This window comes from Lichtheimia ornata (assembly GCF_029851405.1).
Source record: "Lichtheimia ornata isolate CBS 291.66 chromosome Unknown scaffold00004, whole genome shotgun sequence".
In the NCBI taxonomy this organism is placed as follows: domain Eukaryota; kingdom Fungi; phylum Mucoromycota; class Mucoromycetes; order Mucorales; family Lichtheimiaceae; genus Lichtheimia; species Lichtheimia ornata.
In genome coordinates, this window is record NW_026695324.1 from 737,728 (window position 1) to 750,746 (window position 13,019).

The following is a 13,019-nucleotide window of genomic DNA, read 5'->3' on the forward strand; positions in this document are numbered from 1 at the left end:
ACTTTACAACAACAAACAATGGGCAAAGGCAAACGATCACATACCATCAGCAGCGCTCCAGCGATCACATCACTCGTCCCATCAATACCTTTACGATCCTCGGGCGACCTTGTCTTGAGTTTGGCACCAACGCATTTCTTGTCACGACCCTCCATTGTAAATCAATCATCACCGAAATCAATCACATCGCCCGTACTTCCACCTCGTTTACGATGGACACCACAACGACAACCTAAACGAGAGTATGATGACCTTGCTCACAAGATGGAATCAGCTCCGCTATTGATCCTCATATCCACCTATCTCAATTGGTTTGTATTGATCCTTCTTGGTCATTTGCGTGATACCATGGGCAAGATATTCAAGCGTAAAGAATACCAGCATCTCAAAGTATCAGAGGTACGTTCACGTCCTCAAGTATCCTGTATGCGTATGTGTGTGTTGATGCCATGGTAACATTAGGGATATGCACCGATCGTTTCCGATTTTGATTCATTCTACACAAGACGTCTCTATATGCGGATAAGGTAAGCACCCAACACGGTAAAAGAGGGAAAAGTGATAGTAGCTGATATAGAGTCATTGAAGGGATTGCTGGAATCGACCCATCACTGGTGTTGCTTCACGTACGGTGCATTTGCTAGAGCGTGAGACCAAGGATTTCAATCATACATTTCAATTGATCGGCAGCGTGAAGGAGAATCTGAATTTTGGATCATACAACTATCTTGGATTTGCACAAAATCAAGGTCCGTGCGCTGATGCAGTGCATGAACAAACACTTGCATCGGGCTTGGTGTCAGCGAGTCCTCGAGCAGAAGCCGGTACAACTGAATTGTTGGTGCAATTGGAAAGATTGGTGGCTCGCTTTGTTGGAAAAGAGGCTGCTATGGTTGTCAGTATGGGTTTCGCAACCAATTCCACAACGCTACCTGCACTTGTGGGCAAGGTATGGGTATATGATGATATGAACATGTGATGTACAAGATCCTCATTTCAAATGGCATAGGGATCGTTGATCATTTCAGATGAGCTCAATCATTCATCCATCGTCTTTGGTGCACGTCTCTCAGGCGCATCTGTAAGGGTATTCAAGCACAACAGCATGCAAGATCTACAACAGCTATTGCGTGAAGTGATATCTCAAGGACAACCACGAACGCATCGCCCTTGGAAAAAGATCTGGGTCGTTGTGGAAGGCTTGTATTCAATGGAAGGCACCATCGTCAACCTACCGGAGCTGATACGGCTCAAGGAGCAGTTCAAGTTTTATCTCTATGTCGATGAAGCCCATTCCATTGGTGCTTTGGGTGAACATGGTGGCGGTGTATGCGATTTTTATGGCGTCGATCCAGCCAACGTGGATATTCTAATGGGGACATTTACAAAATCCTTTGGTGCTGCCGGTGGATACATTGCTGCAAGCAAGCCTGTCATTGATTATCTTCATACAACAAATCATGCCTATGTGTATGCAGAAACGATGCCGGTCCCCGTGATTCAGCAAGTAATGACAAGCATGCGATTGATTTGGTAAGGAGGTTTTCTATAGCTTTTGGAAGATTTCTAATCACAGTCATTGTTCTTTTTACTTAGTGGTCATGAGGAAGGCCGATGGCGTATACGTCAACTATCAGACAATGCGCTTTATTTTGCTCGAAGATTACGAGAAATGGGATTCATTGTGTATGGTGACCATGGAAGTCCTGTGATACCGCTGTTGTTATTCAATCCTGCCAAGATTGCGTAAGTAGATGCATTCATGTGTCGGAGGATATCATGCTGAATCATTTAATTGTGTAGTGCCTTCTCTCGAGAATTACTCAAGCGAGGTGTTGCTATCGTCGTTGTTGGTTATCCTGCAACATCCATCATTTCATCAAGAGCAAGGTTTTGTGTATCAGCTTCTCATACCAAGGAGGATATAGGTAGGATAACAAGTAGGGGAAGAGGAAAAGCAGACATAAAATCTTAACATGCTAATTATGTAGAGCGTGCTTTGGGGATCATAAGCGAGGTGGGCGATCTGCTAATGCTCAAGTTCAATCGAAGCAAATGATTCCAAATACACATCCATATCATCATCCATGCCTTTGATATATACAGTATGTTCAGAGTTTTCATGGGCGCCCTATGCAGGATCACAAGGTGGATTTCCATGGAGAATAGTGTCGTCCTTTCTTCAAATTAAAGGGAAAAGGGTGTTCCAAGAGAAAATTATCTCATGTTTGTGTTGATTCATGTATAAAGAAATAAAGACATTGGTTTATTGGGTCACAGCACTGTTGTTTACAATATTTAACATCATTGTTATCTAGTTGAATTGGATGATGAGCAGCAGGATCCTCAAAAAGGAAAATGACATGTCAACCATCCTGCTTCATCTACAATGCATTTACAAGTAGAGTCGAAGGTGTAGAAAATAAATAGCTGGGGCGAGCTTAATGCTTTTTGTCAGCCAATCAGAAGTGATTTAGAGATACGCGTTTGACTCAATTCTCACTTACCACCTCTTTCACCGGTCTTTGCTATTTGCACCATGTCTCTTGCACCATCCTTTATTCGAAGCACAATTGCGCAATGCCATGGGATTGGCTGCTGATATCAAAGGCGATCGGATCATCCTCGCTGCTTACCGAACACGCATACCAATATTAAAAGTAGGTTGACAACATCATGGTAAAGCACCTTTTTAATAACCGGGATGTGCTTCAGGCATGCAGGTAATTGATTTTCTTGATAGATTACATCACCTCCATTAGGCGTACAAGTGATTGATTTCATTGATAGACTTTATCACCCGCCCTAATGTGGACGATGTATGCATAGACAACATTAGACCTAGGCTCTTCAGACTTAATCCTGGTATATGCGCCCTCATCAATTTATCGATCCATCATCCCCAACAGATAAAAAGATACCCACGCCAACAATGCACAACAAAAGGATGTTGTCGCCACCCATCCTACTCCCACACGTCTCTGTCTTCTCTCCTCCTCCTTCTTTGATTGCTTACAAGGCCAAATTTCCAAGATTTTGTACGTATACCCATTCCTCGCAAGCTTTGTGAACGAGCGCTGATCATTGTGGTCATTCATAAGGTGTCTTTGTTATCCTGCTCCCATTGTTGTTGACGTCGTCCTCATTGTGATACGTTGGATCCTTATAAAAATGTAAAGCCTAATCATGTTGTTAGAAGAGTCACTACTCATACATGCTACCTTGTTACTTTCGATAGATATAGCTATCTCCCATGATGCATCTTTTGGTTACATAGCTATCTCCCATGATGCATCTTTTGGTTACGGTGCCATGGTCTCCGTACATCGGGTGCTGAAGTTGGCATGGTGGAAATAACAAAATCCCTTTCACCATGGAATCGTTCAAGAGCCCTAAAGATTACTTGCGGCAAGTTCCTCCCGGAACATGGTCTGTTGACACAATCCTAAAAGGCTACGTTAACATCTACTCGACTCTGTCAAGCCATGACTTATTGAAGAAGATTGATCAGGTCTTGGAGGACACATCGAAGGAGCGCCCACACCAGGCATCGGCTATGAAACAGTGGAAATCAACATTTAAGGTGTAGAGTGATACATTTCCGAGGGTGTTAATCTACATCACATTGAGCGATTCTCGCAACAACAAAGATCGCCTCGGCTAGCAACCATCGATCAGCACAGGCTATGATGTTCAGGCAAGACAAGCTTTGACCACCATAAAGCAATGTTCGGTTTGCTTGTCATGCTGCGGACGGTGGCATCAAAATACAAGCATGCTAGCTTTGAAACCTTCAAGAGGTTGAAGGTCATTCATACGCACACAGAGTAAGTAAAATCAAAGATGGCTTTCTTTTTTATGTATTTGCTAACCTTACCATCACGTGAATAGATTGTGCTATACATACGCCATTGAGTATAGGAAAAATTGATCCTTGGGCATGAATGTGATGAACATGGGGCAAAGAGTGAACGTGGAAGAACAAATCGGCGAGAGAAGCTTCGGTTATGTGATAGCAAGTCTGGATAAGGAACACAAGGATATGGTGCAGAAAACTCGCTTTGACCTTGATACTGCTAAATCCTCATTACTCGACCACATCCAGCCTCGAATCGTACGCCTCAATGAAAGCAAGCATACCAACGAAGTTTCAGACGACGGCCCATAAAGCCCCATGTATACTCTCAACATTTGAATCATTATCATTACTACTTGTATTTTATCCACATACTTTATATCATTCTATAAACCACCGCACCATTGCATTATGTATTAAGATAAAGTGATGAATATGCCAAATGAAAGTACAACCGAAATGGGTATAAAGTACAAATAGTCGTAATATGAATGAACCTTGTAGCGCTCCCACCTTATGGAAGTGTGTATATCCTTGTTGTATGTAGGTTGCTATGACTTGCTTATCTCCTCGTGTCGTGGTTGCCTGGGAACCTGATGGGGGGGGGGCAAGAATAGTCCAGGTATGTGTTTTGCGGGATTCCAATTCTGGTTATGCATATGGCAACAGTGATCGCGAGCTTAGACTTCGTCTTCGTCGACGAGTGATGGTGGCAAACGGTTGCCTTGTGACATTGTTGCAGTCATGGTATGGTAACTGACCATGTAGTGATAAAACGACTTCGCGTTGCAAAGATTGATAGGATTCATTGTCGGCTTGAAGCGTCCCTTGATCGCCTACACAAGATCCGCCCTTACATTGACTCTGGAGACTCAATCTACTCGTCATTCAAGGTAGCAGCAACAGCTGATAACAGCAGCAAGCTTTATTCGTATGTGTGGTTCGTCTATTATAGCGTGTGGAGGTCTATCTTGTTGTTTCAAACAGCCTTTTGACCATTGTTGTATCGCATAGCCCCATGGTCACCGTGTCTTCTACTGCTTATTGAGGATCGTTTACAAGCGTAACAACAACGTCAAGATGAAGATGAAGAAAATGACAAGCCAAGGATCATAGCTCATCTGTCAAACTGCAAGTTGAACGAGTTACAGGTGGGAGGATGCTGATGGTTCATCGAGATGTCGATTGGGATTATGAACAACAAGGCCAGTGGTCCTCAATGGTGGATATGTAGCTTGCATTATCAGCACAAGACTAGCTAGTTGATATTACGGGATACTGGATGATAAAAAAGGATCGTTCTCGCTACATTGCTTCACATTGCTGTCGTTGTACAAACTTAAGGCACGTGACAATAAGAATCGGTATTGGTATAACCATATTGTTTGGGATGAGGAATAGCGATATTGCTATCATGCCGTGATTTCGCGAGTGGACATGTGCGTACATGCTTTCGTGTTTTGGATCAAGCAAGGTGATGATTAACCTACCACATGAAGATCGGGATTTGACTATCGTTATGCTATACCAACAAGGATAGAGCATCATGAGAATAAACGTAGAGGGAAAAACGGGCCATTGGCATGATCCAACATGTTGCTTCTTGTTGTACTCTTTGTAGAACGATCGTTGTTGTTGGGGAGGATCATAAGGCGACCTGATGAGCTCATCAGCATCCACCCATCACACACTGTACGTTCTTTTTGATTACGATAATGTTATCTTTCATTTTCCCCTTGTTGACTATAATAGTACAACAACATGTTCCTATCTTGTGCTGGGCTCGGACTGTAGTGCAAGACCATGCTGGTGTGACATACAATGGTGCTTGGCCCCGACTTTTGGCAGCGAAACCAAACGTGGATGCACGGCCGCGGATGCATCTACATAAGCGTATTTGATCATGCAAACAGGATCTAGAAAGATATAAAAGGGCGGTCTTTGGTGGTTTGATTAGCGTTTGAAGCTACTTCTTTTACCAACATGTTGCTTTTTTTCTTTCGTATCTTGCCGGCATCTCATTACTGCCTTTAAAAAATCATGGGGGTTATCTACCTCGGGTCACACCTTTTGGCCTTTGTTTTTCACACACCCATTACCATAACGGATATCATGTTCTTGGTGTTGATGGAATAGAAAGCAATCATACGTACATCCATTCAATGCATACAGCAATCAAAGAAAGCTTAATTCAGCCCACCTTCCATGTCGAGAACAGCAGCAAGCAGCAATGAGCGAGAAATGAAAATGACGATCGATGTGCAAAGGTTGCAGCAGGCCGTTGATGTGTGTACCTGCAACTCAAACAAGGTGACACAAAAAGAGGCTTTCCCATGAATTTTTGTGGGGAAGACGGACTTGTTGTACGTATCACCGCAGAAACATGTCTCCTTTTCTCTTCGATTCAAATACAGCGCTGTGGTGTGATTCAACAAGGTGCTTTACGTATTCGTATGTGGATATGTAATGTGGCATGCGTGTGTGTGTGAATAAAAGCACACCAATGGTTGATGATTCCCTTTTCAGGGCTCAAACCACGCGAGTGGTCTGGTTTCGACGTGAGAACATGGAGACATAAGAAACATCTTTTTCACTTGCAGATGTTGGATAACGTAATCAATCATTCTTCATGGTCAATGTGGCAGAAACATAATAAACATGAGTAGTGAATGACATTGCTAGGTAATAGTGGTTGCATGGCAACCATCAATTATACACAAAAGATGAGATGCACGCTCTGTGTTCCGCAAATACCCGTCCGCCGCATCAAAAAAAGGAGGATTGTGTGAGACATTGGGCGCAATGGTAAGTTTTGGGGTGCCACACACTTTTTATGCAGCAACCTTATTCACGCGCCTCTACAAGTGTGTGCTTTGGTCATCGTGGTTGTCGTACACCCCCCATCCACCATCATCACACACGAGCCCCTCCTACGCTCAGCCGACGTGTATATATATTAAACCCGATTCTTCAGCCGTCTTGATTTTTTTCTTTTCCCTATCGCTTCCCTTTTTTTCACCACTTTTCTTAAAAATGACTGCCACTGAGCAAGCCGATCCTGTGTTCCAAGTCCCCAAGCGTCTTTTGAATGGTGACCTTCCCAAACCCCATATTGTTGGCTTTGATGAATACAAGAAGCTTTGGGAACAAAGTGTGAATGACCCTGATACTTTCTTTGGCAACGTAACTATCGTCATGAAAAAAGTTGAATACAACAAGGATGACTCATGGACAACATAACACGCGTCTCTTTTATAGTTGGCACGCGACATCTTGGATTGGTCTAAGCCTTTCAACACTGTACGCACTGGTGGATTTGCCGAAGGTGATGTTGCATGGTTCCCCGATGGCGAGTTGAATGCTTGTTACAACTGTGTGGATCGTCATGCACTTGCAACTCCAGACAAGGTAAGGGATGATGATGATGATAAGGAACAAAAAGGGGTGAGGGGTTCACATGTGGCTGTGCCGTTGCTCATCAAACATCTTTTACGCGTTTGCTAGGTGGCTATTATCCATGAAGGTGATGAACCTGAGAATGTTGTCAAGATCACCTACCGTCAACTTTTACAAGAAGTATCTCGTTTGGCGAATGTCTTAAAGTCATTGGATGTTCGCAAGGGGGATAATGTTTGTATTTACATGCCAATGATTCCTGAAGCTGTTTATGCCATGCTTGCATGTGTTCGCATTGGTGCATTGCATTCGGTGGTGTTTGCTGGTTTTTCATCCGATTCGCTCCGAGATCGTATTTTGGATTGTGGTGCTCGTGTTGTGCTTACTGCTGATGAAGGTCGTCGTGGTGGCAAAAACATTGCAACCAAGCGCATTGTTGATGCAGCCGTCAAAGAAAGCCCTTGTGTCGATCACGTGCTTGTGTGTCGTCGTACCGGATCTGAAATCCCTTGGACTGCAGGTCGCGATAAATGGTGGCACGAAGAGACTGCCAAGGCACGTCCTTATTGCCCACCCGTCAGCGTCAATGCTGAAGATGGCATGTTTTTGCTCTACACCTCCGGATCTACTGGTACGCCAAAGGGTGTGATGCACACGACTGGTGGCTATTGTTTGGGTGCTTGTGCTTCTGTAAAGTACATTTTTGATTATCACCCAGAGGCTGGTGACATTCACGCATGCATGGCTGATATTGGTTGGATCACTGGTCATACTTACATTGTGTATGGTCCATTACTCAATGGTGCTACCACTTTGCTCTTTGAATCCACTCCTACTTATCCCGATCCATCACGTTTCTGGCAAGTGGTCCAAAAGCACAAGATCACTCAATTCTACACCGCCCCTACTGCCATTCGTGCATTGAGACGTCTTGGTGACAAGTGGCTTGAAGGCTATGATTTGTCGTCGTTGCGTGTGATTGGATCCGTTGGTGAACCTATTAATCCTGAAGCTTGGGAATGGTACTATGAGCAAGTTGGCAAGGGTCAATGTGCTGTGGTTGATACTTATTGGCAAACTGAGAATGGCTCCATCATCATCACTCCTTTGCCTGGTGTCACTGCCATGAAGCCTGGTTCAGCTACTTTCCCCTTCTTTGGTGTCAAGCCTGCCATTCTTGATCCTGTCTCTGGTGAAGAGCTCAAGGGTAATGATGTCACTGGTGTCCTTGCCATTGCTCAACCTTGGCCATCTATGGCACGTACCGTTTACAACAACCATCACCGTTACCTCGATACCTACTTGTACCCCTACAAGGGTTACTATTTCACTGGTGATGGTGCTACTCGCGACAAGGATGGCTACATTTGGATTCGTGGTCGTGTGGATGGTAAGGAAGGAGGATGAGGAAAAGGGTTCTCATGTAAGAACGTATCATTAATGGGGTGTGTTTCTTTTTAGATGTCATCAACGTATCGGGTCATCGTTTGTCGACTGCCGAAATTGAATCAGCATTGATTTTGCATCATGCCGTTGCTGAAGCTGCTGTCGTGGGTGGTAGCGATGAATTGACTGGTCAAAGTATTCATGCTTTCTGTACACTTAAGCCGAATGTGGATGCATCCGAAGGCCTTGATAAGGAGCTTGTCTTGCAAGTACGCAAGGTGATTGGTCCTTTTGCTACCCCCAAGCGTATTTACATTGTCGCTGATGTGCCCAAGACACGCTCTGGCAAGATCATGCGTCGTATTTTGCGCAAGATTGTCAACAACGAAGCTGATTCACTTGGTGACACCTCTACTCTCGCTGACCCCAGTGTAGTAAACTCTCTCATTGAAAAGGTCCAGGCTGCGTAAATATAACAATCCACCACCACCAACACCATTACATATCTTATCCCTCCATCCCCCTCCCATCCAACATGTTTATATCGAAAGAGCTTTTGAGATAACAATAAAGGTGCTCATCATGTAATTAATCGAATGGTAATATTCTATCGAGAGTGCATAATAGAATCTAAAAGTGTGTGACGCATCATCATCGGAACCGGGTGAACAATGATGCTTGTTTCTAATAGGCTTTCAGCTGCTGATGATGACAGGGCCGGTCCATAAATGGATCTCAGGTCGTGTGGGCGTGAATCATTCTTCCCTCTTTTATCACTTTCCAAACATGTCCAACCCTTTGCGTATCTTTGTACCTGTCAAACGCGTCATTGACTTTGGTAAACTTTATTCCCAATGGGCAGCATTGCAACATGGCATTGACACACTTTAAGCTGTCAAGGTTCGAGTGAATCCAGCCAAGACCGATGTCGATCGCAGCGTCAAGCATAGTATGAATCCTTTTGACGAGATTGCTGTGGAGGAAGCTGTCCGTATCAAGGAGAAGCAGCCCAAGACTGAAGTTGTTGCCGTGTCCTGTGGCACCACCAAGGCACAAGAGACTTTGCGTACGGCCCTTGCTATGGGTGCTGACCGTGCAGTACACGTTGAGATCAAGGATGATAGCACTTTGCAACCATTGGCAGTCGCCAAGTTACTTCAAGCTGTTGCCAACAAGGAGGAAAACAAGCCTGATCTCTTTATTCTCGGCAAGCAAGCCATTGATGATGATAGCAACCAAACCGGTCAAATGTTGGCAGGTCTTTTGAACTGGCCTCAGGTATATAAATTGGTGTATGAAGGAGGAGGAAGAGGATATGAGGCTAATGCGTACACACACACACACACTCTCTCTCTCTATAGGCTACTTTTGCTTCCAAGGTCGAGATTGAAAATCAAGCTCTCAAGGTGACTCGTGAGATTGATGGTGGTTTGGAGACCGTGTCAACCAAGATGCCAGCTGTTGTTACTACTGATTTACGGTAACCATGGATACAAAATGGGTCAAATGGGAATTGGGATAACTAATATCTTTATTTATAGATTGAATGAACCTCGTTATGCCTCATTGCCTAACATTATGAAGGCCAAGAAGAAGCCTCTTGTCAAGTTGACTCCTGAAGACCTTGGTGTTGATATTTCTCCTCGTTTGCAAACTCTCAAGGTGGAGGAGCCTGCTAAGCGTCAAGGTGGTCGCAAGGTGGAGAGTGTGGATGAATTGCTTGATAAGCTCAAGACCGAAGCCAAGGTGCTTTAAATGTGTCATCTTTTTGTATTTGTATTATCCATTCCTGTAAAATAGCCTTTAGACCCATCACCATCATCAGATAAACACCGCACACACACGAGTTTGTTGTCAATTGTTTTAAGGTTTTCTCTCTCTCTCTCTCTCTCTCTCTATCTCTCTCTCTCTTTTCGGATACCTACAAATGACAGCAACACGTCAAGCCGAATCGATTGCATCCGTCGATACTATCTTCAGTGCTGATTCAACTGAGTTTTGCCCTTTTACCGACAACGCACAATACCTTGCACTTGGCACCTACCAGCTTGCAGAAAATGAACGCGACAATGAGACCCATGGTCGGAAAGGTCGACTCTACTTGTACAATGTCGATCCAAAATCAAAAACGCCATTGCAGCAAGTCCAAATGCTTGAGACGGCGGCCATCTTGGATATGAAATGGAATCACGCGTTGGTGGACGACCGGCAAGTGCTTGGTGTGGTTGATTCGATTGGTGGTCTACAGCTGTATGGATTATGGGATGGCAAGCTTGAGGCTGATAGTCGAATCCAACTTATCGAGGACACGAGTATCTTATGTTTATCATTGGATTGGGCGAGTCGAGTACATCGTGATGTGGAACATAGCTACACCGTTGCAACATCTCATTCGGATGGACAGCTATCACTTGTGCGTGCGAATGAATCGAATTGGATGGTTGATCAGCAGTGGATGGCTCATGATTTGGAAGCTTGGATTGTAGCATTCAACTATTGGGATACCAACATTCTATACTCTGGTGCAGATGATGCAGCTCTCAAGGTGTGGGATACACGTGCTGGTGGTCAAATGGCTCAAATTACCAATCGACGTACTTATTCAATGGGCGTTACAGCCATTCAATGTTCACCACATGAAGAATATCGAGTAGCCACCGGGAGCTATGACGAGCACATCCATATTTGGGACACGCGGAATATGAGAATACCTTTATCTGAAGCACATACACCTGGAGGTGGCATTTGGCGTCTAAAATGGCATCCAACGAAATCGAATCTTTTGTTATCAGCTTCCATGCATGCAGGTGCTTTTGTTATTGATACTGCCGACAACAACACAATCACTACCAGTTTCCTCGATCATGAATCCATGGCTTATGGTGCAGATTGGTCTTTCCAACATCCCGATTTCATTGCATCCTGCTCCTTTTACGATCATGTAATGCACTTGTGGCACGCCTAAGTAATTTAGATCCCCCCATCCCATCCCCATCTCTAATACTACCAAACCATCCAAATAAAAAAGAGACTGAACAACGCAACCCGTTCTCTTGTTTAATGTCAAAGAACAAACATAACTGGGAGAGAGAAGTTGAGTGTATAAAAAGGGTTGAAAGCAATTAGCTTAAGCCGAGCTGGACTTTTGCATGGAAGAGGTGCGACGACGCTCGAGCTTGGCCTCCTTAGCCTGCTTGGTGCGCTTGGCAAGAAGTTGCTTGTACTCAGCAGCAGCTTCCTTGGCGGCAACATTGCGTCTACGCTTAAGAGCCTTTCTGCGACGTTCACGTTGAAGGGTGACGGGAGTGACAAGACGTTGGATCTTGGGGGCCTTGGTGTAGGGCTTCTTTTCAGGGTTCTTGGGTTGAACTTCACGACGAATGACATACTTGCGAACATCATCCTCCTTGCTCAAGTTGAAGAACTTGCGGATCTTGGAAGCACGCTTAGGACCAAGACGCTTGGGAACGGTCTTGTCGGTAAGGCCGGGAATGTCTTGCTCACCTTGCTTGACAACAACGAGAGAAAGAACAGACAAATCGCTGGAAACGATACAGCCACGAACAGACTTTCTCTTACGTTCACCTGTACGGCGAGGACGGTAGCAGGAGTGACCCTTGCTCAAAAGAAGACGCACACGGTGGGGCAAAAGGACACCTTGCTTCATGGGGAAACCTTGCTTGTCGTTACCGCCAGTGATACGGAAGACATAGCCCTTGAACTCATCGCCAATGGAGTCACCGGGAACTTCCTGCGACATGCGCTTGTCATAAAAGACGCGCCTATAATAGACATACAACAATGAGCAATCCGAATCCTCAACGCTATTTGCAAATGCTTCCTTACACGCGGCGTTCGTCATCGATTTCGAACAGCTTCTGACAGCCAGTGGCTGGGTTGGCAATGTTCAGCTAAAAAACACAATGGAGTATATGAGTATCGATATCCTTCATCCAAAACCATCCCATTCAATCCATCCATCCATCCATCGAGCGATATCATTCATCCATTCCCACTTGTTCAATCACATTGGTGCTCTATTGTTTCTCCTCGCTGATTCCATATATCTCTTGATAGGGTATCTTACCTTCATGATGGGAAAGAGGACGTTCCATGGCTCGCCCACTGCCCAGAATTTTACCGACAGCCTGCGGAGGTCTGTAGCCAATGAAATCGCCACTGTACCTGTTCCGATTCGCCTCTTGATCCACCATTGTCTCTCTCCTATGCAATAGATTCACTTGTTGTACTGTGTCAAGAAAATAAAATCTCGTAATGATGAACCCTATGATGCTTCCTATGGCTATGTAACGTTAGAAAAACATCCATGCTTGCATCATCATCATGGCAACGTGAATACTACACTAATCTTCCCTTTTCG

General features: G+C 44.6%; 5 protein-coding genes across 5 annotated transcripts; 4 read left to right on the forward strand and 1 right to left on the reverse strand.

The window, feature by feature from the left end:
• Positions 1-18: 18 nt before the first annotated feature.
• O0I10_001686 (uncharacterized protein) lies at positions 19-2,059 on the forward strand (the record flags this gene model as incomplete). The annotated part of the gene is made up of 7 exons (XM_058481778.1): positions 19-399; positions 463-527; positions 589-949; positions 1,010-1,533; positions 1,597-1,746; positions 1,804-1,928; positions 1,992-2,059. 7 exons carry the CDS (start codon positions 19-21, stop codon positions 2,057-2,059), a joined length of 1,674 nt encoding a protein of 557 aa, XP_058347635.1.
• Positions 2,060-6,889: 4,830 nt separating this feature from the next.
• Positions 6,890-9,108, forward strand: O0I10_001687 (acetyl-coenzyme A synthetase; the record flags this gene model as incomplete). Its single annotated transcript, XM_058481779.1, has 4 exons — positions 6,890-7,039; positions 7,115-7,264; positions 7,361-8,642; positions 8,714-9,108. 4 exons carry the CDS (start codon positions 6,890-6,892, stop codon positions 9,106-9,108), a joined length of 1,977 nt encoding a protein of 658 aa, XP_058347636.1.
• Positions 9,109-9,424: 316 nt separating this feature from the next.
• Positions 9,425-10,393, forward strand: O0I10_001688 (uncharacterized protein; the record flags this gene model as incomplete). The annotated part of the gene is made up of 4 exons (XM_058481780.1): positions 9,425-9,476; positions 9,531-9,916; positions 10,000-10,118; positions 10,180-10,393. 4 exons carry the CDS (start codon positions 9,425-9,427, stop codon positions 10,391-10,393), a joined length of 771 nt encoding a protein of 256 aa, XP_058347637.1.
• A 172-nt stretch (positions 10,394-10,565) lies between these two features.
• On the forward strand, positions 10,566-11,603 carry O0I10_001689 (uncharacterized protein; the record flags this gene model as incomplete). Its single annotated transcript, XM_058481781.1, has 1 exon — positions 10,566-11,603. One exon carries the CDS (start codon positions 10,566-10,568, stop codon positions 11,601-11,603), a length of 1,038 nt encoding a protein of 345 aa, XP_058347638.1.
• A 162-nt stretch (positions 11,604-11,765) lies between these two features.
• Positions 11,766-12,731, reverse strand: O0I10_001690 (40S ribosomal protein S6-B; the record flags this gene model as incomplete). The annotated part of the gene is made up of 3 exons (XM_058481782.1): positions 11,766-12,420; positions 12,485-12,549; positions 12,726-12,731. 3 exons carry the CDS (start codon positions 12,729-12,731, stop codon positions 11,766-11,768), a joined length of 726 nt encoding a protein of 241 aa, XP_058347639.1.
• Positions 12,732-13,019: the final 288 nt, after the last annotated feature.